The following is a 21,460-nucleotide window of genomic DNA, read 5'->3' as shown; positions in this document are numbered from 1 at the left end:
GGAGAAAAAAAAAAAACAACAAACAAACCCGAAAGAGTCTGCTGTGGAAATAAGTTTTTCTTGCATTGAAAAGTGTTCTTGTTGACTGCAGTTCTCACACTGGTGTATTCTGGCAATTTAAAGATCCTCTATGATTAGGCCATTGAGTGTTTTGAAAGTGAATTTAGCTTTTAAGCAAAGATAGATTATATTATTGATGGTTATGCCCCATGTATGCAAAACCTCAAGAAGGAAGAGAGTCAACTTTTTAGTGTTGAGAAACTTGATTTTTAATGGAAACTCTTGAGTCACTATGCCCTAGGTCACTTTTGGTGCACTTTTGCAGTCTCAAGATGGTTGCATTTGAGAAACTATCTGGCCTGTGAAACTGCTGAAGTTCTTTAATAAGGTTTTGCATGTCTGCCACTGTAAAGAATTTAGGAGTTGATCCTTCACGTAAAGGCCTAAGATACTTAACTTAAAAAACAATGCATCTTCTGTGGAGTGAATCTTCTGGAGTATAGCATGCACGTTCATCAAAAATAAAAGCTTCTGAACAAAAGTCTGAAATGCATGTCATTCAGCTATTTCTATCATTATTTCATTTTAAATGCAAACCCTGCATTAATCTGTCATAAGGAGATCTTCAAAGGTATTTGGTGTACGAATCACATAGACGTGCTAGTTTATGAATGGTGCCATTAGCCCTTGAACTTCTGGATGTTAAATGCTGTACTGTGCATCTGTTCTTCTGTAAAACTTGTCCCATTTTGAATGTTTGGTGATGGAGTTTGGCACTCGGTGTGTTTACAGAATGCTTTTTAACAGGTTGATTGTTTAAAGAGATTTGAATTTTCTCTGTTTCTGAGAGACAGGTGATAGTTTTGGTGCTTAGAGATACTGATTTAGTCACTCTGAAAGGTGGTCATGGATGCAACATAAGATTAATGCCAAGTTAAAGATTTGGCTTCCGTGCAGTGGAATTCCACTTATGTTACACAATTTTTTTTCTTCTTTTTTTTTTTCTTTAGATAAACATCTTACTTTGTGAAGTTTGGGATTGGCAAATGTGATCAACAGCATGTTTTTTGGGTTTTGTGGGTTTTGTTTTTTTTTTTTAATCTGAGAGCTGTTGCTGCTTTAGAGGATTGTTATTTCGATATAAGTATGTTGGGGACGCTTACTGCTTTTCCTAAAGTGTAGTCACTCATTCTTGAGGCAGCTTTGTGATAAATTCATAAAATTCTATAGTTAGTCTGGTTTAAAGATGAGGATACTATATTTTGATTTTTCAGTTATCTCAGCATTTTTTAGCTGTGTTGTTAAAATTGAAATCTAATTCAACTTTAACTGTTACAGTTTTTCTTTTAAAGAGTTACACAAAATAAAAACATTAGGTGTGAGTGGTTGTAGCAGGTCATTCGGTTGAGCAGTGTTGCGTGGTTTGAATTGGTGGTTTGTTGTCCACCAGTATTGGAGTATTGTGCATTAAGTAGTCAAGACTATGTGGTAACTGAAAGTTAGCCCCAACAGAAGGGGATATTGTACCTCTTCCAGCTGGGCGTGGTAGAAAGGAGTGTTTCCAAATCCTTCTGTTGGAAGAAATAGCAGCACGATGGAATTGAAAAGAATTTGTAATTCAGGCTATGTTTGTTAGTGTTCAAGTAAGACACATGATGTTGTGGCCCCAGACTTGGTGCCTTCCTCTAATGGATTGCATTCTTCTTTATCCAGTTGTTTGTTTTAAATCACAAAATCCACCATGTCTACACAGGGTCAGACTGTATTTGTGCTAGGGGAAGGGATAGGTGGAACTGAGTTCTACTTGTATAGGTGGTAGCTTAGTCTCTGTCCAGCTGGGAATCATTGTGGTGACTTTTGGCTTAAATAATAAATAATAGAATTGTTTTCTGACATGCTGTATTTAGTAGGAGTTGTGTCCTTTGAAGCAGGCCCTGTTTCCAAGTTCAGTAGTATTCCTGAAATTACATTGAAATACATAGAGAATTGGTGTTAAGCTTGGTAGATGCGTTTTTCCACTTTGAATTTGTTAATGTCCATCTCTATATTGGATTCAAATTTGATAGGGCTTGGGAATCATTAATTGAAGGAGGTCTTCTGTCCAGCTCCAGGGGATTGTTAATGGAAACAGCCTGTACTGGCAATCTGCATGGCTATTTGCCCTGCAGCCACAGGATTCTTTACCTAGTACTGGCTGTGAAAATTCAGTGCAAAATTTCACTTACCAGAAGATTCTGTTGAAGAGTTCTTGAGCAGTGTTTGAGTGTATTGTCATTGTAGCACATATTACGATATGCATGCACACTAATAGCTAAAATAATTTTGACTTGTACTTTGTAGTGCATTAATTACCAATTCTGAAACGTGTATGAATGTACCTCCCCCACCTGTAATTGCTACGTAGCACAAGTGGAAATTATTTCTTTCCTGGAATGATGCACACCAGTTCTTCCATTCAGAAGTGGTACTGATCATCAGTGTGTGACTGAATCCAGAGGACTTCATTCCTCTTATTTTGCCATTGCATTTTTTCTCTTCATTCAGACTGCTATTTGAGATGGGAAAGGACAGGGGTAACTCTGGGTGTTAGGTATTAGGAGAGAAGAGCTACAGCTCTTGATGGCAGTTATTGTGGTGCTTTTTAAGGTGTTTACTGGGCAGAAAGTTCTTCTCCAGAACATTTTTTTTCTGTGCAAGCTGGTTTTCATGCACATTTGGTTATGTTCCAGTGCTGATCACTTTCAAATGTGAGTGGAATCCCCATCATCTAAATATAATCAGCTACAAGAGGGGTATGTATGAATGACAGTGGAAAACGGAACATGATATGTGGAATGGTACCTGTATGTGAGAGTTCGAAAATGTGATGGAAAATCCTTGTGGGGCACCCTTCCTGGTATACTGGCTATGCTAATTTGAGAAATACCAGCACTATGAGATTGTTTTTGAAATAGTGGTATTTCAGTATTTGAAACCAGGTTCCTTCCATTTAGATGTTCTTTTTCTATCCTTTGTGTCTTAATGTACTGTTACCAATTTTATGTGTCCTGTGGTGCTGAAAACTACTTCCTACCCTGTTAGCATTAGCTCTTATACTTTCTTTATAAAGAGTTCCTGACCAATTTTTATTTCCGTTTTTCTAAAATACATAATTTCCTTATATTTTCAGACTGAGCTACCAACAATATTTATATCTGAAAATGGGCCACCTCTAGTGCTTGAACCCCTTTCGGAACTGAAGTTAAGACTGTGCATGTTTAGCAGAGCAATTGATGATAGTTTTTTAATACTTAGAATCATAGAATAGTTAGGGTTGGAAAGGACATTAAGATTATCAAGTTCCACCCCCCCCCCCCCCCCCCCCCACTAAACCATCTCACCCAAGGCTTCATCCAGCCTGGCCTTGAACACTGCCAGGGATGGAGCATTCACAACCTCCCTGGGCAACCTATTCCAGTGCCTCACCACCATAACAGGACAGAATTTCCTCCTTATATCCAGTCTAAATTTCCCCTATTTAAGTTTGAACCTATTACCCCTTGTCCTATCCAAACAGTCCCTAATGAAGAGTTCCTCCCCAGCATCCCTATAGGCCCCCTTCAGATACTGGAAGGCTGCTATGAGGTCTCCATGCAGCCTTCTCTTCTCCAGGCTGAACAGCCCCAACTTTCTCAGCCTATCTTCATATGGGAGGTGCTCCAGTCCCCTGATAATCTTCATGGCCCTCCTCTGGACTTGTTCCAACAGTTCCATGTCCTTTTTATGTTGAGGACACCAGAACTGCACACAATACTCCAGGTGAGGTCTCACAAGAGCAGAGTAAAGGGGCAGGATCACCTCCTTCGACCTGCTGGTCATGTTCCTCTTGATGAAGCCCAGGATACGGTTGGCTTTCTGTGTTGTAAGCGCACATTGAAGCTGGCTCATTTTCTCACCGACCAGCACCCCCACGTCCTTCTCCCTAGGGCTGCTCTGAATCTCTCCTCTGCCCAGGCTGTAGCTGTGCCTGGGATGGCTCCGACCCAGGTGTAGGACCTTGCACTTGCCATGGTTAAACTTCATGAGGTTGGCATCAGCCCGCCTCACAAGTGTGTCAGGGTCCCTCTGGATGGCATTCCTTCCCTCCAGCGTATCAACCAAACCACACAGCTTGGTGTCATCGGCAAACTTGCTGAGGGCACACTCAATCCCACTGTCCATGTCAATGACAAAGATGTTAAACAAGACCGGTCCCAACACCGATCCCTGAGGGACACCACTCGTTACTGGTCTCCAGCTGGACATTGAGCCATTGACCACAACTCTCTGCGTGCAGCTGACCATCCAGTTCTTTATCCATCCATCAAATTGATGTCTCTCCAATTTAGAGACAAGGATGTCATGTGGGACAATGTTGAACGCTTTACACAAGTCCAGGTAGATGACATCAACTGCTCTACCCTTGTGCATCAGTTCTGTAGCCCCATCGTAGAAGGCCACCAAATTGGTCAGGCAGGATTTCCCCTTATGAAGCCATGCTGGCTGTCACCAAGCACCTTCTTGTTTTTCATGTGCCTTAGCATGCCTTCCAGGAGAATCTGCTCCAAGATTTTGCCAGGCACAGAGGTGAGACTGACTGGTCTGTAACTGCTGGGGTCATCCATTTTCCCCTTCTTGAAAATGGGGGTTATATTTCCCTTTTTCCAGTCATCGGGAACTTCACCTGACTACCATGATTTCTCAAATATGATGGCCAGCGGCTTTGCAACTTCATTTGCCAGCTCCTTCAGGACCCGTGGATGGATCTCATCAGCACCCATGGACTTGTGCACGTTCAGATTTTTAAGATGGTCTGGAACCAGATCCTCTCCTACAGTGGTCCAAGGTCTTCATTCTCACAGTCCCTGTGTCTGCCTTCCAAGACCTGGGTGGTGTGGTCAGAGCCTTTGCCAGTGAAGACCGAGGCAAAGAAGTCATTCAGAACCTCAGCCTTCTCCAAATCCTGTGTAGCCAGTTCTCCCAAGAGCTTCCTGAGGGGGCCTACGTTCTCCCTAGTCTGTTTTTTATTTGCTATGTACCTGTAGAACCCCTTCCTGTTACCCTTAACATCCCTAGCCAAGTTTAATTCTAACTGGGCCTTAGCTTTCCTAACCTGGTCCCTAGCTTCCCAGACAACATCCCTGGACTCTTCCCATGCCACCTGTCCTTGCTTCCACTTTTGATAAGCCTCTTTTTTGCAGCTAAATTTTCCTCAGCATCTCCTTATCCATCCAAGGAGGCCTCCTGGCCCTCCTGCTGCCCTTCCTTCTGGTTGGGATGCAACACTCCTGAGCTTGCAGCAGGTGATCCTTGAATATCAACCAACAGTCTTGGGCCCCTCTGCCCTCTAGGGCTATATCCCATGGAACCTTCCGAAGCAGGTTCCTGAAGAGGCCAAAGTCTGCTCTTTTGAAGTCCAGGGCAGTGAGCTTGCTGCACGCTCTTCTCACTGTCCTGAGGATCTCAAATTCGAGCTTCTCATGATCACTGCATCCAAGGCTGCCCTGGAGAGTAACATTTCCAACGAGCCCTTCCCTGTTGGTGAGCACAAGGTCAAGCATGGCACCTCTCCTTGTCAGCTCCTCTGTTACTTGCAGAAGGAAGTTGTCTTCCACGCAATCGAGGAACCTCCTGGATTGCTTGTGCAGGGCGGTGCCATCCTTCCAACAGATGTCAGGGTGGTTGAAGTCACCCATGAGAACGAGGGCCTGTGAGCGTGAGGCTTTTCCTATCTGTTTATAGAGTGCTTCATCCTCAGGTTCTCCTTAATCAGGCGGTCTGTAGCAGATCCCCACAGTAATGTCTCCCATAGCTATATTCCCTTTAACCCTGACCCACAAACTCTCTGTGGACTGCTCACCTGTCCCCAGGCAGAGTTCCATACTCTCCAGCCTATCCCTAACATAAAGGGCAACTCCCCCTCCCCACCTGCCAGGCCTGTCTTTTCTGAAGAGCCTGTAACCTTCCATTCCAACACTCCAGTCATAGGAGCCATCCCACCATGTTTCTGCAATGCCTATTATATCATACCCCCGTAGATGTGCACACATCTCTAATTCCTCTTGTTTGTTCCCCATGCTACGGGCATTTGTATAGAGGCATCTGAGCCGAGCTCCAAATGAAGCTGGCTCATTGGCTGGAGCGGCTGGAATATATCCACATTGCTCCAAGCATTTATTATAGGTTCTGGCAACTGACTGGGTGTGTTGGGATGGAATGATGCCCCCCGCCCCCAACACATCTAGTTTAAAGCCTCCTTGACCAGCCTGGCAAGCCTCCTACCAAAACCACTCTTCCCCTTTCCAGACCAGCTCCCCCAGCCTCCAGTAGACCTGGCCTACAAGCTTGGGTCCCATGTTCAAGACACCCAAACCCCTGACTATGACACCACCCTTTTAACCAGTTATTAACCTACCCAATCCTCCCAGCTTTTTTTAGGTCCTCCCCTGTATCCTGGAGAATTGATGAAAAGACCACCTGAGCTCCAGAGTCCCTAACCACCTCTCCCAGGGCTCTGTAGTCCTTCTTTATGTTCCCCAGGCTACTACTATCTATATCCCTAGGACCCACATGTATCACCAGAAGTGGGTAATAGTCTGTGGGACTGACTAGAGCAGGCAGCCTCCCTGCAACATCCCTGATCCGTGCCCCTGGTAGGCAACACACCTCCCTTGAGACCGGGTCAGGCTGACAGATGGGTGCCTCTGTCCCTTTCAGTGTAGAGTCCCCTACTACTATGACCCGCCGCTTTTTCCTAGCAGCACCAGTAGGGATCTTCTTTACCAGTGCATCAGCCGGCTGTTACTGGCTCGAGTGCGCTTCCTCATTAGCCCCCTGCAGGACAGCAAAGCGGTTCTGCGTGGGGACAACAGATTTAGGAGGAAGACCCTTGGTCCTTCTCCTCTTTATTTTTTTTTTTTTTGCTGTTTTTTTTTTTGTCACTGATTCCCACTTCCCAGGTTAACGGCCTCCTTCTTTCCTTCATGAGGTAGAGGGGAAGCTCGAGGCCCCTGCACAGTTTGGGCCGGGAGCAAGCATTCCTGCTTCCTCTCAGCTTCCCGGACATCTCGCAGTCTATTAACATCATCCCTCAGCTCAGCCCCTGCTGCAGGAGGACGTCCACCAGGGAGCACCGAGTGCAGCCCTGCCCATGGCGCACCCTCCCCTCGCCAGACCCGTGCAGGCACTCTCTACACCCCGAGCTCTGCACTGCAGCCTCCCCTCTCATCGGCTCTGTCTGGGTGCCTACGCTGCCACCGCCGGGGCAGCCAGAGCAGAGCCCCCAAACGGGGCCCTGCTCATACGACGGGCGCTCATCATCCCGCCCGCCTGCCCGCACAAACTGCCTCGCCGCGCACCCTGGGGCAGGTTTTTACCCAGCCAGGGCTGGTGCCGCTGCTCCTGGCTCCGCCCCCTGTGAGTCAGCTGCTCGCTCTCGTCAGCTGAGCTGCCGGCTCCCGGGCAGGTCCTGTCGAGGCCTTGAGGCTCCCTCCTCGGTGGCTCTTGTCGCTCTGAGGTGAGGCTCCTGCACGCTGATCTCTCCTCCGCTCCGGTGTTGAAGGCGTCATCTCTGGAGCTACTCACCTCAGCAATTATCACCTCAGCAATTATTTGATAATAATTACTTTTCTGTATCACCTTGTATTTAAACAACAGCGCAGAAAATCAGTCTATTTATTCTGAAACTGAGTATTTTCATAAAGAGATACTTGTTTTGTCAATCTTTATAGTCATTTTCATATTTATGTACATTGTTCTCTATTTAATACTTTTTTTCCCAAGCTTCTTTATACATTGCTACATTGTCATCTTGATGCTTGGTAGCTGATAGTGTTACATTTCCAATGGCTTCAGTCTGCAGCAGGAGATCTTTGCATAAATTATACTCAGATTTAATGTTTGGAGTTTTTTCTTAACTGAAACAGGCAGTTTTTAATGCAGACCCTGGCTTTAACTCGCTTTTTTCTTTTTTCATCTGTGTTGATTTTTAGTGTATTTCCAAAGTTATTTACACAATGGAATGGATAAATAAATGACTGTGTATTTGATTTGCGATCTTCCTAAGATCTATATGAAAATTTGTAGCTTCCTAATCAAAAGTGGTTTAACACTTAAAAAAAAGATAAGCTTATTTATCAGCGTTAACTGTCTAAATGTTCTCAAGTATAATGTAAACTATACAAACATAGACCGTCAGTTGTGATGTTCTGTGTTTGTATAGTTTAGAATTGCTAGAATGAAGTCTGATTTAGTAGCCAAATTTAGTGTATGGTGAACTATTCATTAGGTCTAGAACAATTGCTAAATTAAGGTGCTGTAATTCTACTTCAAATAGGATTATATAGTAAAAAATAACAAAAAATGTTCCTATATTCTCAGATTAAAAAAATCGGACATTTCAGTTGCTTGTGAAAAATCTACTGCTATGTAAAAAAAAAAAAAGTATGTTTCTTTTGTTTTTCTGTATTTTTTTTCTTACATTAAAGAATAACTGTGCAGTATTTGGAATGATGAAAATCCATACGAAATTTGTCAGAATCTTCTGAGGCTTCTGGTTATGAAATGTTTTCAGGGACAGAACAGAAAGCGTTCAGTTTGCTGATAGTTTAAAATTTAATTTCCTGTATAGTGCAGGTGTGTCTGCACTTACATGCACATCTATATTTCTAAATATAACTTACTGGATTTAAAAGAAGTAAGGGGTGGGGGTATTGCATCCTAAGGGTGATTTCAGGATTAATGCCCAGTGATTCACTCACTAACTCCAGTCAGTTTTTCATTCAAAATGCATTTGGTTGTGGACGCTGTCAGCTGAAAACTACTGAGTTTCCTGTTACTCTCTTGGAGAGGCTAACTTACATCTGCCTGACAGAAAACAGTTGTAAAGAATGTCTTATAGTTGATGTGTTCTTTATTCAGTGGTGGCAAGTTGGTTTTATTCCCCCTCCACTGAAAGGTCACTTTTCTCTATTTATCATTGATTTGCGTATATTCTATGTTGTATTCTGTTCTGCAGTTCTATGTTTCTTATGCAGTAGTATCCCTCATTTTTTAGTGGTTCCAAGAAGAATTATTTCTAAGTTACTAGTTTCTGCTGTTTATTCTCCATCTGATGGTAGAGTTTTAGTGATACTGATGCTCCACGTAGGTTTCTGAATTGTTAATAGTTTTATCTTACTGTTTGTTTCTTATGGTGATAGTGTGTTGCTTTCACTCTGGTCTTTAGAGCAAGTTCTGGTTTGTGCTTTTTGCCTTTCAATTAATTTTCAATTGTAAATTTAGCAACCTTCACCTTCTGCTGCTTGCTGTTTCATCTCCTCTCTTCTGCTTCCAGATTGTACTGAAGGTGTAACTATTTTATTTTATTTTTTTTTTAAATTATGATTGTGGTAGTCAAGTCCTAGGCTACAGTAGTGGCTTTCAAAGAAAACTTGTCTTGTTATCATCAAGCAGTGCAGATAGCAAACATGCACAACCACTTTTCTTCTTTATTGCTTGCAATATTTGTTTGTCTTCTTTCATGAAACAGTAATCTTGGGGCAAGGGGAAGTTTGCCCAAAATTGATGCTGTGTTTCTTGAGAAATGGGTAAGGAGGGTCAGTTTCCATTGTTCTATACTACTTGCTGTCCCTGAAATAAGGACTTTGGTCTTTTATATAATACAGTCCATATGTAAAATGGAAGAAGAGTAAACTAGTGCTAAGTTGAGAGAGAAATTTTATAACACAGTGTGAGTTTCACAAAGAAAGCATGTAAAGAAGCTTTGAAAGCTTAGTAGGAGTTGATATTGAGTAGGAAAGTAAGGGAAGTTAAAAGTATTGTGCCATCCATACAAAATACAAGAGCCTTCAGTGGAAGAGCCAATGAATTGTTGGTTGTCTTAATCAGATATGATTATTTGAAATGTATGCTTTTCTCTGGGAAGTAAAAGAGATGTTCCTTTAAGTCATCTACAGTCCAGGAAATGGGGCCAGTTGGTGGGGGTGAGGGGCAAAAGAAATAGTTTAACTTCTGAAGAATTCAGGTTGTCTTTTTGTCTGCTTGCAAATCTGAGGCAAGTCTTTCTCAGACTTCTCTTGTTGCAGAGCAGGAGCAAGAACTGACTGAGGAGGTTCTCAGGATGTTAGCTGTTGTCATTGTTATTAGAAAATCGTGTGTGTGTTGGTGAATTGTGGCATGGAGAAAGGAATGGAAGAGAAGTCTTGCAGAGCATCCTCTTTTGATACTGAGGTGGGGAGAACAAGCCCCGCATATACATAAACTTCTGCGTTTCTCATCTCTCGATAACTTTCAAATATCAACTGCTAGTAGATAGCGTGATCATCACTTTGGTGTCCAGCACTGTCGACGTAATTGCCTTCTTTTCCAGAAGGGTAAAATATCCCTTAAAAGCTAGTAACATTTCATTTCTAAACATTAGTGTAGTATGTATTTCATGTGTGAGGAGTCTGCTGATGTCTGTCTCTTCAAATTTGTCATGTGGAATTTTTTTCATGCTTTCAGTTCTTATTACCTGCTCACAAAGTTTATCTGTTCAGGTTACTGCTTTCTATAGAAACAAGAAAAAATAAACAGGAATTGTTTGTTTGTTCCTTCTCCCCCCCCAGTGGAAGGCATGTCTTTATATACAATACTGTTTTCTATTGTGAACTTTAAGGTTCTAGTAATATCCTGAGGCTTTGAATTTGTCATTTTATACTGTGTTGTCTGCATTAAAACACCATATTTTTCTTCAACAGTTAATTTATTACCCAGTAAAATTCAAATTTCTTTCACTGTACATTACTGCCCAGCTGTTGCCATGCTAACAATTTATACTGCTAGCTTTTTGGTTTTCTGTAGCTGTCAGTGTTTCTTCCATGTTTTAAGTAAAAATTTGTGGATTGAGTGCACTCCTCTGCTCTCATATAATTAATACATTAAAGAATTAATAATTAATGTTTTGTCATGTTTGGCAATTTAGTCCTACTACTTTCATCTTAGTCAATCATGCTTGTCACAAGTAAGAAAGGACAGAGGAACGTCATCATCTTTAGAAGCTGTTGAAAAAAGCTGTATTGTTTGGTTTGGGGTCTTTTGGTGTTTGGTGTTTGTTGTTTTGTTTTTTTTCCCCCTCCCCTTTTTAGTACGATGGTTTAACAGTAATTTGAATTCATGCTGTAAAAGGCAAATAGTTGCAACCAGTGATAATGGTAAAGGTTTGTGTTCTCCCCCCCTTCATACTAGTTGAATTAGAAATAACATCATCCTTTTCTTTTATGAAGTAGAGCTGCAATATGTGTCAGTCCCTTTTGCATTCAGTATTTAGAATTTTGGCTTTATCTTAGATTTTTGTCGTAGTATAGTTGCACGTCTAGGGTCTTTTCTTCATGAAAAGATACCATGTTAATAATAGCCAAAACTGGCATTTGCTTCACAGGGTTGTTTTTATTTGGTTTTGGTTTTGTTTGTTTGTTTGGTTTTTTTTTGAGGGGGAAGAAGGGAGAAGAAGTGTTCTTCTAACAACGGGGGGGGGGGGAATTCCACCTTTCCCTTTGGAATAATAAATAGTGAACATGCAAGGATTTGACAGTGCATTTTTAAAATGATAATGGAATTATTTTTCCTTTTGTGAGCACATATGAATGTTTTGCTGACTTTTTTAAAGTTGACAAATATGCTAAGTCTTTTTCTTCTTCACTGTGTTGTATTTATCTGTGTCATAAGAATTGGTGGTTCAGTTTGTGAAATCAGAATGCCCCCAGTCATGAGCTGTGATGTCATAAGAGGGGGCTTGTAAGTGTCATGTCAGAAGTGTTGACAGTAGTGTATTACTTCAGTTTGCTTTTAATGGAGCAGGTGACAGACAAGTACTGTTACTTTTTTTTTTTTTTTTTTTAATCCTATAAGCCAGCTTCTTTTCCTGCAGCCATTCCTATGTTTGTTTCCTCCTTCTGCTCTGGTTGTCACACTGCAGAACAGCTGCGGGTGACTATTTTGCCAAGTTCCTAAATTCTTTAGGTTTCCCTTTTATCTTCATGTAGCCCTTGAACAAAGGGAAGGAAGTGTACAACATTGTGTAGCAATCTTCCCTTTCATTTCGGGGTCTTTCTCTTTCTTGTTAATTTGTCAATACTAGCAATTTGCAAGGCTGGCTCCATTGAGTGCACTTATAAATCCATACAGTGTGGAGAAATAACAATACCTAAAAACCTGAGGGATTTTTAGCTTCCTTAGAATTCTTAGTGTCTCAGGATGATTTAAATTGGTTGCAGAAGTGGTACCATAGATGGCCTTTGCAGTTACAGACCCGCTGAAATGGATCTTTTGATTATTCCTTCAAAGCAACCATATACAGATACATATGATTGTGACCTCCCTCTTTCAAAATGCTTTGTATTCATTTATTCAGCTGAGAGACGGATTCTGATCTATGCAGGAAAAAATACTTGTTCCTTTCTAAAGATGTTTGTGAAGGGGCTTAATGGGGAAGGAAGTTTTGTGACCAGAACCAAAGAAGTGTCTTCTAGTGCAAAGGGAAGATCTGCCTTGTTGAGAAGTGATCTGAGTTGTGTGAGAGACTTGGGTGTGGTTTTTTGCCTCTCTCTATATAATATATAATGCATAATACATAATATACAATATATAATACATTACATATTATAATATATAATTTTATATGTAATTATATATATAAAATATATATAACTTTAGATAATTGTACATCATTTAATGAAGATTTAGTTAAAAAAGGGCTGGGGAAATGTTAAGGGTCTCCCAGATGCTTTCCTGTTTTAAGTGTATGTGATCTATAATTTGCTTGAATATCTCTGTAGAAAAATCCTTTCATATTGGTTCATAAAGTCATAGGTTTACTTCAAATACCCGTAGCCATCTAATTTAGGAAATAAGCTACTCTAACTTCCTCTTCAGCAATTTTTTTTTTTATAAACTGCCTGTTGTGGCAGTAGTTTTTATATGCTCTGAACAGCGACTGAATTGTAGAAGACAAAATATTAAAAAGAAGTCATAGTGTGAATATTCTCTATAGCAGCTGCAGCATGTATTGCATATCATCAGAAAATGGAAGGCCTGTTTGCAAATTAATCTGTGACAGTAACATTAGGGGCACTAGCAAGAGTTGCATTACAGTTTTTACAAATTGAGAGATGAGACCAAGAAGTGGGGAGAGGAAGCAAGGCACAAACCCCAAGATTGTTCATTAAAGCATATGCAGGTGGGAGTAGGTTCAGCTGATGAGCCTGAATGTTGAGAATTGGTTCATACACACATTATTTCTGATTCCAGGGATCATATTCTTTAGATTGAAAGTTTGCTGACTCCAAGAGGTACTCAGAGTGGTGGGAGTAAAATTAAAGTAGCTCTGATTAACTGTCAACAGAAACCAAGTCCTTCCAGTGCAGTTTTGCTAAGGCAAAACTTGGAGCATGAGTAAAAAATTCTTCAGCAGCTCTTTGATGTAGAGAGGCAAATGCACATCTCGGTCTCCTCAGAATATGACCAAATAGCTAGTTTGAAATATGGAATTTAAATGGAGTTATTAAATAATTTTAATATTGTGCCTACACATAATAGATTTGATACAGGTGTCACCCATTTTGTTGCAGTTTTGCAGCAGCATAGCTTCGATTTTATCCATCAGAATATTGTTTCTGAAAACAGCCATAAAATATGGCCATCCTCGTCTTAGAAGTAGGTGAAAATGTGTTTAATGCATCTCAAGCTTGGGATGCAAACTGAGAGCCACTCCTCTGGTTCCATGCATGGCTTTGTGTTCATTGAGTATAGCAAGGCCTGTCTTATTATGGCTTAGCATTTAAACAAGAATTTTAAAGGTAGCATCACAAGATAAAAATGGCTGATTTTTACCTTGCTCTGATTTGGATTAGCTTGGTGATTTGGATTCTCCACATGTGTGTTTTAACTGTCTCTTAACATTTATTCTTTTTATTATAACATTTCTCATTTCAGTGATTAATAAAAGTGTACACAAAATCCTAAATACAGACAAGTGAGCTAATTTAGTGTTTGGACTCAAGTATTACAGGATCATCTTTTCCCTTTTCAAATTTCTAATTTTAATAAAATGACTTAATGAAGCTCGTAATTTCAGATTAAGTTCAGATCAAGGTCTTTGATTACTGTAATATATTAGGCCCAAGCAGTTCATAATTGCAACCAAATTTGAAACACAGTTAAAATAAGAGTTGATGAAAGTCATGGATTAACCAGCTGGGTACCTTCCTTCCCATTCAAGTTTATTCAGCGACTTCATTTTAAAGGCTGGCATGTTCAAAATCAAGAAACTGGAAGTTCAAAAAGTTGGGAAACTGATTTTATTTATTCATTCGTTCCCAAAGTGTAAGTAGGGTCTTGAGGTAAGAGGTTAAAGTTAGGTTATAGATGGTTAACCATTATGGTGAATAGAAGTTATCATTCCAGTCCATTAAAAATGTGTGTTTGCAACACAGAACATCCTTTGAGTGTGCCGCTTAAAAACCTGTAGAGCAAATTTTGTCTAAGTGAAATTGTTTTCTAATTGTATTCATGCTTTTAGCTTTACTTTGTCTACAGTAGCTGTTTAGTAAATAGAAGATAGTAAACTGTATTTTGTGACATGATAGAGGTATGTGAAATGAATCAAGTCTTGGGAAATACATGCTAAGGTATATGAATTGCCTAAGCAAGCATGTTGAGGTAACATATTCTTCATTTTAGCAAAAAATAGCTAAAAAAAACTGGTAAAATGAAATGTGAGTCCTTTAGAGAAAACAAACACAGAATAAGAGCAAAATCAGAGAACATGCTTTCTTGCAGACTGAGATGAATAAATAAAATCAATTCTTTTGCATTTCATTGATTTTTAAATTAAAATCGTCATGTATGTTAGAGGTTCGTTTTGTGTTTAGGAAATTGAATGTTTCTGGAGTTCACAAATAAACCAGAGAAAACTTGCATTTTTCATTTGCCGTCCATTTTCATTAGAATCAGTGAACTTGAAAATCTGTTTTGTCTAGAATATTACATTTCTTCTTTAAAAAATAATGCTAACCATGTTGTTATTGAGAGTTTTTGTAGACTTCTTGCCTTGCACACTTTAACAAGAAACCTTATTATTTCTTAGAAAATGTATTGAAAATGTATTATTTTGCTTTAGTTAAATACAGAATTTTGAAAACCTTGTATTTATTTTTCCCAGGCTGTTCGCTGCTATGAATCGCTAATTTTGAAAGCTGAAGGAAAGGTCGAGTCTGATTTCTTTTGTCAGTTAGGTCACTTCAACCTCTTGTTGGAAGATTATCCAAAAGGTAAGGCTTTTTAAGTACTTCTGATAAATGTAATTGGGGGATTGTCATTTGATGTGGGGGACACAATAGACAGAAAAACATTTGAATTAACTCACTGTTTTCTCACTTTGTACTATATTTCAAAGTCTAGTAATGGAGTAAGACTGATGGTGTCTTTACAGAAACAATTGTATTCTAACTTCTCATTTTTTATTTTTTTAAATTGAAAATAACAAAAACACTGCTGGCTCAAGAATGACTATGGAGTTTCTTTAGTTTATACAGTGGTACTGCACTGCCTACTTCATTTTTCTGGTTCATTATTGCATGATTTTATGAGCAGTTGAACCCATGCCTCTGAAGTTTTCCTATGGGTGGGAGACACTGGTGCAGAGAAGAGAGCCAGTCTTAGTGCTTTCGTGTATGTCTGCAATCTCAATAGATAAGGCTAGGCTGAAAGTGTTAATACAAAAGCAAAAATCTGCGCTTAGTGTGTTTCAAGTTGTGTTTTAAATATTGAGTGGAAGAATGGTGTTGGGCATCTGGGGGCTAGGTGGCTTCATTCTTTTTATGTCTCTGCTTCATCAGTCCCAGTCAGGTTGTGTCCCCCTTCTCGGAGGGACGGAGAGGAGAATAAAAAGAATACGGGTTGAGATAAGAACAGTTTAGTAACTAAGGTATAACACAAATCACTACTGCTACCACCAATGATAATAATGATAAAGGAAATAACAAGGGAAGAGAATACAAGCCAACCGATGGTGTTGCAGTCCCCCAGCCCTTCCGGCATCCCCTTTACATCCTGGGCATGACGTGCTGTGGTATGGAATACCTCTTTGGTCAGTTTGGGTCAGGTGTCCTGTCTCTGCTTCCTCCCAGCTTCCCCTCCTCCCTGTCAGAGCATGAGGCTCACAAAGTCCTTGGCCAAACCAAAACATCACTATCAGCTCTGTTCCCAAGCTGAAAGTCAAAACACTGCACTGCACCAGCTACCAAGAAGGGGAAAAATGACTGCTACTGCTGAACCCAGGACAATCAGTCTTTGAAAGTACTTAAGTGTTTTATGCCACCATTGCAGCCAGTGAACACAGAACCTTGTGTACACTTGTGCTTTGTTGTGTGTAGGTCAGTAGAGCGCTTTTTTGTAGTGGTGTGGATTCACAGTGATACTCTGCTGTGTGCTGAGACATGGGCTAGGTTTCAGCTTGTTCTGTTTCCATTTAATGTCATGCTGGGTGTCTGGACCAGTCTCTTAATAGCTGCCTCCCTTCCAGTGACTGTTGAAGGTATGGACGAGTAGAAAGTCTTTTTGGGTGTTACCCTACCTTAGCTAATTAGAACAGGTCGGAACATTATTTTTTTTTTAAGCGGCATGTCTTTTTCCATTGTTGCTGCTTTTCAGTTTTAATAAGAATTCAGTTCTGTTTGACTTTGTGTAAGGACACAAAGAACACCTTCACCCTGAAAATGCCTTTATTCCAGACACACAGAAATACTGGTTTACAGTTACCTTGGAACTTACGGATAGGGAAATGAATTATAACTGCTAGTAGCTCAGAAACACATTTTAGTGATTCAGGCTTGCTGTGGACCCTTTCATAGCAATGTGTCTGTCCACTTGTTCGCTGTGTCTGACATAAACCCTTGTGAGTTGGGGTTGCTGGAACTTTCAGTTTTTAGGTGAGAAGTGTTTAAATTTGATAGTACTAGGGGGGAATTTGCAGTTATCTGAATTCAGTAACTAAATTCAGAAGGCTTTGAGTTATTGAGGCATCTGTCTTTTTCTGTTGAATATAGGGGCAGCTCAGCAACCTTAGTATCCATTATTTGTACCAGCAGCTTGGGAGCCCCAGCTTGTAACTACATCCTATCCAACTGGTGTAATATAACCACTTGTGTTTCCAGTTCCAGAGACATGGGGAAGCCTGAAGGGAGTGTGGCAGGATGCTGTCTGTAGATTTTTTTTTTTTTCTGAAGAATAGTCTGATCCCATCTTTTTATTTTTGTTTTCATTTTTAGAAAATTTAACCACTCCCTCTGAAAACAACTTGCACTGCTGTTTCTGATTAGCTTGATACAGCTTGATATAATGTGAGTGCAGTATGGCTTATTGGATATATTTTACTTGGCAAAGACAACGCAGGGTTGTGGGCTGTATTAACTCTGCTGTTGAGTTGATAACAGTTAAGACTGGCAGGACTAGGTGTTGCTGTGAGTCAGAGACAAGGTTTACTGGTGGGGAGTGTGCTTTGTACTGTGTATACAGTTTTAAAGAACAAGCATTAAAAATACAAATGATGGTTGAAAATACCAGCTCTCCAGAGACATTTAGGCATTAAAACCTAAATTAAAATACTTACTATTTTCTTAGATGCTTATTTAAAGTCACATCTCAGTCATGAAAGAAGTTTCAAGAAGTGAACAAACCTTTTTTACTAATAAATGTATTTTAAAAAAGATGTGTCGGTATTTTGAAAGAGATGGGGTAGGACTGAAAATAATACTGGAGGAATCGTAATTGATGGGAAAAGGGAAGTTAAAGAGTATGATTTGTTTTTTTTTGTTGAGGGCCACATTTCACACTTGTTCACAGCAGTTGTGGAACTCCAGTGCCAAAGACTGTAAAAGTATTAGCTACAATGCAAAAGTCGTAAGTGTTCCATAATTAATTTACTATTATTACTTGAAAGAAGTAGACTGCTGGTGCATTGCATTAGCAATTTAACATACAAATAAACATTATTCCATTCTATAAATTCTGTTACTTTAATTATCATGCATTCTAATTGCAATTATAGTTAAATATTAAATGCTTTGGAAGTGAAAAGTAAAGGGAGTTAAGGAGTGTTTTGATCCCAGTAATGTATATTTTATCCAGTTTTTAAGTGCGGAAGTTCCAAAAGTGTAAAATGCTGAAACAAGATGATTTTCAGAACTATAAATCTGTCTAGTCTGTCTAGTCTTGGACAAAGTTATGGAGAAGTTGATATGTTTAATAAATAGAATCTAATTAATAAAATATCACAAGATAGCAGCATGACTAATACTGCCCTTTTTTTTAATCCTTGGAAGCCTATTATTTATTTAACTAAATATAGTTAATAAATGTGTGCACCTTTATAATGTAGAAATGTGTGTCTTTATTTAAAGGCAAATGTGAGAGTGTTTTTTGTTTAAAAATGCCTGTAATACAGTTTGTGGAAAGCAGAAAAAAATAACTGCAGATGTATGAACAGCGATTGAGATGAAGCAGGGCTCAGTTGATAGAGATGGGTTAGGTTTCATGTGTGTAGTTTCTTCTGTTTTGATATCTCTCATTTTTTCTAAATACGTTGACAGACATGGATCATTCAGTTCAGTGAAGGTTAATAATGCACTGGTGTTAGTATTTTCATTTAGCTAATATCTACTTATAAATGTAGTAACAAAAAGCTGTAGGTCCATTTGTATATGCGAATTAGGACTTGTACCCCAGAAAATAGGGACCTTGAGGAAGATTCATGGTAGGTTACTGCATGTCATTATTGGAACCAACCAGGGAAGTATTGTTTAGGGTCAGGCTCCCTTTGAATGTGTGGTAAATAGATGGCTGATGCCTTGTTGAAGTCTAAATACATCTAGCATATATATTTACATTTTTAAATGAAGCCTGTTAAATGTTGCAGTAATTTCTCTTGAAGTGCATTGTGTTTTCTGTCACTTAGCTGCTGAAGTTCAGATGTTATGTGCTTTTTTTATTTCTTCCTTTTTTTCTCTTGCATAAAAACAAAGTAGTTGTCTCCAACAAAAGTTGTGGGTTTGCATCAGAAATTTCTGGATGAGACTCTTTACTCTGTATTTATCTGAGATTAGACTAGAGTATCATTGTTTTTTCCTAGCCTTTAAAATTCCCAAGGCTAGTCTGCAGCTTGCAGATTTCCCAAAATACAGTGTGTTTAAATTGCGGTTGTTGAAGGGTTTTCTCTGCCGCCATGAAATTGAGTTGTCTTGTTAATTGTGCTCCGGTACTGGGAGGAGAAGGTTCTAGGCAAGGTATCAACCTTTTTGCAGATTTTAAATACTGTGAGCCAGTGATGTGTATTCACCTGATTATAACCAGTGCAAATTGATTCAGCTTAGCAAGTATGTTAAAGCTGGTTTCTGTGTCCAGCTTTTGCTGTCTTGATCATTACTGGTTAGACTTTGGCTTCAGGATTTCCCCAGATGAAAATGTTTCCTCCTCCCAATCAAAACTGTTCTGTTTCCTCAAAACTCTAATCTGTTATCTTCCTCTTTTTTAATCAGGCAGATATTCCCAAGCTGTTTGATTGTTTCAGAGGTTTCCAAACCCGTTGTTCTCTAGGTGTGTCTTTTAGTGGCAGCCCCCATCTGCTTGTTGCTGTTCTCTGCTTTGGGCTGGCACAGCTGAACGTGCAGCTGTGTGGGGAGCTTATCCAATTGAAAAGTAACCTACAAGAACAAAGTGGCACAGTTGCCCCAGAATGTGAAACCTCAGCCTCAGGTTTTGCTGGAGGACGTTGATGGATTGTCATGTAGTTTTTTGGACACTTGTCAGCATTGTGAGTCCAGCTAGGGCTCCATGCTACCTATATACCTGTGAACTTTGCTACTGCATTCCCTGGGAGGGCCAGCAGAGTCACCAGAATGACTGCGCTGCTAGTCTAGGAAGAAACAGATGCTACATCAGCATTTGGAGATTTTAAAACTTAGTTTTACCTCATGATTGGCTTCCATAAAGAGTACAGAGCATAGACAGTGATCTTTAAGGCTTGGATTCTAGTTGAATGCTGTTTAATGGGAGCATGGATTCTGACATCTACTGTGGCTTTCCTTAGGGATCTTTGTTTTGTAGAAGGGTCATATATAGTGACTGTGTTCCAACTTATGACTTGGAGGACAGCCGACAGTTGCACAGGTGGAGACATACTTTTATAATTTGCCTCCTTGAACTGCTGTTCTCTAAGAAAAAATCTTGGAAGTAGATAATGCAATTGAAGAATGATTTGGGAAAAACATACTATTGTTCAAATCATAGTTACTAAAGCGCAGTAAATACTGCACTAAAATAATTCTTACTGCTGTACTCAAGTTGTGATCGCATTTTTTTCTGTACTACATCTGAACAGTTTTAATAATATTTATTTTTATTTGTGGATAGTAACCACACTGTCAAATGCACCATATAAAAATGAATAATTTATAAGATAGAGTTAATTAGTCCAAGGGCATTTTTCTAGCAATTGGTAGGCTAAAATGTAAACCAAAACTGAACCCCCTCCCCCTTCCCCCATTTGAGGTCCTGGTTTATGAAGATACAACCATTATGCGATACTCCTTTAGAACAAAATAAGAGCATCATCTTAAGCTTAAAACATTAAAATGTTTTTTTACAAGGGGGGGGCAGGTGTTAGCATTAGAAGATTGTTGTTACAGAATATGGCTGGACCTTGTTATTTGACTGGTGTTCTGAAAATTCTCATTTTGGGCAGTGTTCTAAATAAACACTTTAATTGTTAAAAGTAATTTTGCAGAATATGCTGTTTGAAGGTTTTTTGAGCATCATGTGATTCCATTGTGTTCCTTCATTGATACTCTCAGTATTTCAAGACCTTTAATAGAGTTCATTAGCTAAAGGATTTCTGGAACAGTAAAACTCCTTGTAAAACTCCTGTATGTCTTACACATCTAATACCACTTAGTCTCCTAGGCCAGTGATAGTTGGACATGACTGTGGGACAGTGGGCTTCTCACCACTTTACTGCTGTATTGTATTTCCAGATGAGGATGTGTAGTTGTTAATAAAATTACTTACAGGGCTAATTGGTGATTATTATTATTTTCTCTTCAGTGTATGATTGTGTTGCCTTTGTGTGTCTGCCTTCATTCTGTGTTAAAAAGAAGATAATGCTTTAGGCTTCTTTCATCATCTCTTTGGTACTTGCAGCACAAATCTCTGCAGGATATGGAGAACAACCTCTTTCCTGAGGCCTTGGAACAAAAGAACTGAGCTGCATTTTGCTGCTCTAGCTTCCATGTTTGTTGTTTGGTTTTTTTGTATTACGGAGTTACAGAATCATTTAGGTTGGAAAAGACCTTTAGGATCATAAAGTCCAACCACTAACCTAACACTGTGGAGCCCACCATTAAACTGTTTC

The 21,460-nt window shown here is 39.6% G+C and overlaps 1 protein-coding gene across 17 annotated transcripts in view; it reads left to right on the top strand.

Moving 5' to 3' along the window:
* KDM6A (lysine demethylase 6A) overlaps positions 1–21,460 on the top strand; it is a 157,750-nt gene that overhangs the window by 25,032 nt on the left and 111,258 nt on the right. For all 17 annotated transcript variants that reach the window (XR_009961508.1, XR_009961506.1, XR_009961507.1 and 14 more), the window contains one exon: positions 15,218–15,326. Coding sequence is in view for 8 of the 17 variants with exons in the window: in XM_062602442.1 (XP_062458426.1) it covers positions 15,218–15,326 (109 nt within the window). In the remaining 9 variants the exon portion in view is untranslated. The remainder of the gene's footprint in view (positions 1–15,217; positions 15,327–21,460) is intronic.

This window comes from Pezoporus occidentalis, unplaced genomic scaffold (genome assembly GCF_034315485.1).
Source record: "Pezoporus occidentalis ecotype Australia unplaced genomic scaffold, CSIRO_AGI_Poc_V1 ctg77, whole genome shotgun sequence".
In the NCBI taxonomy this organism is placed as follows: Eukaryota; Metazoa; Chordata; class Aves; order Psittaciformes; family Psittacidae; genus Pezoporus; species Pezoporus occidentalis.
This window is presented reverse-complemented; position numbering and strand designations above follow the sequence as displayed.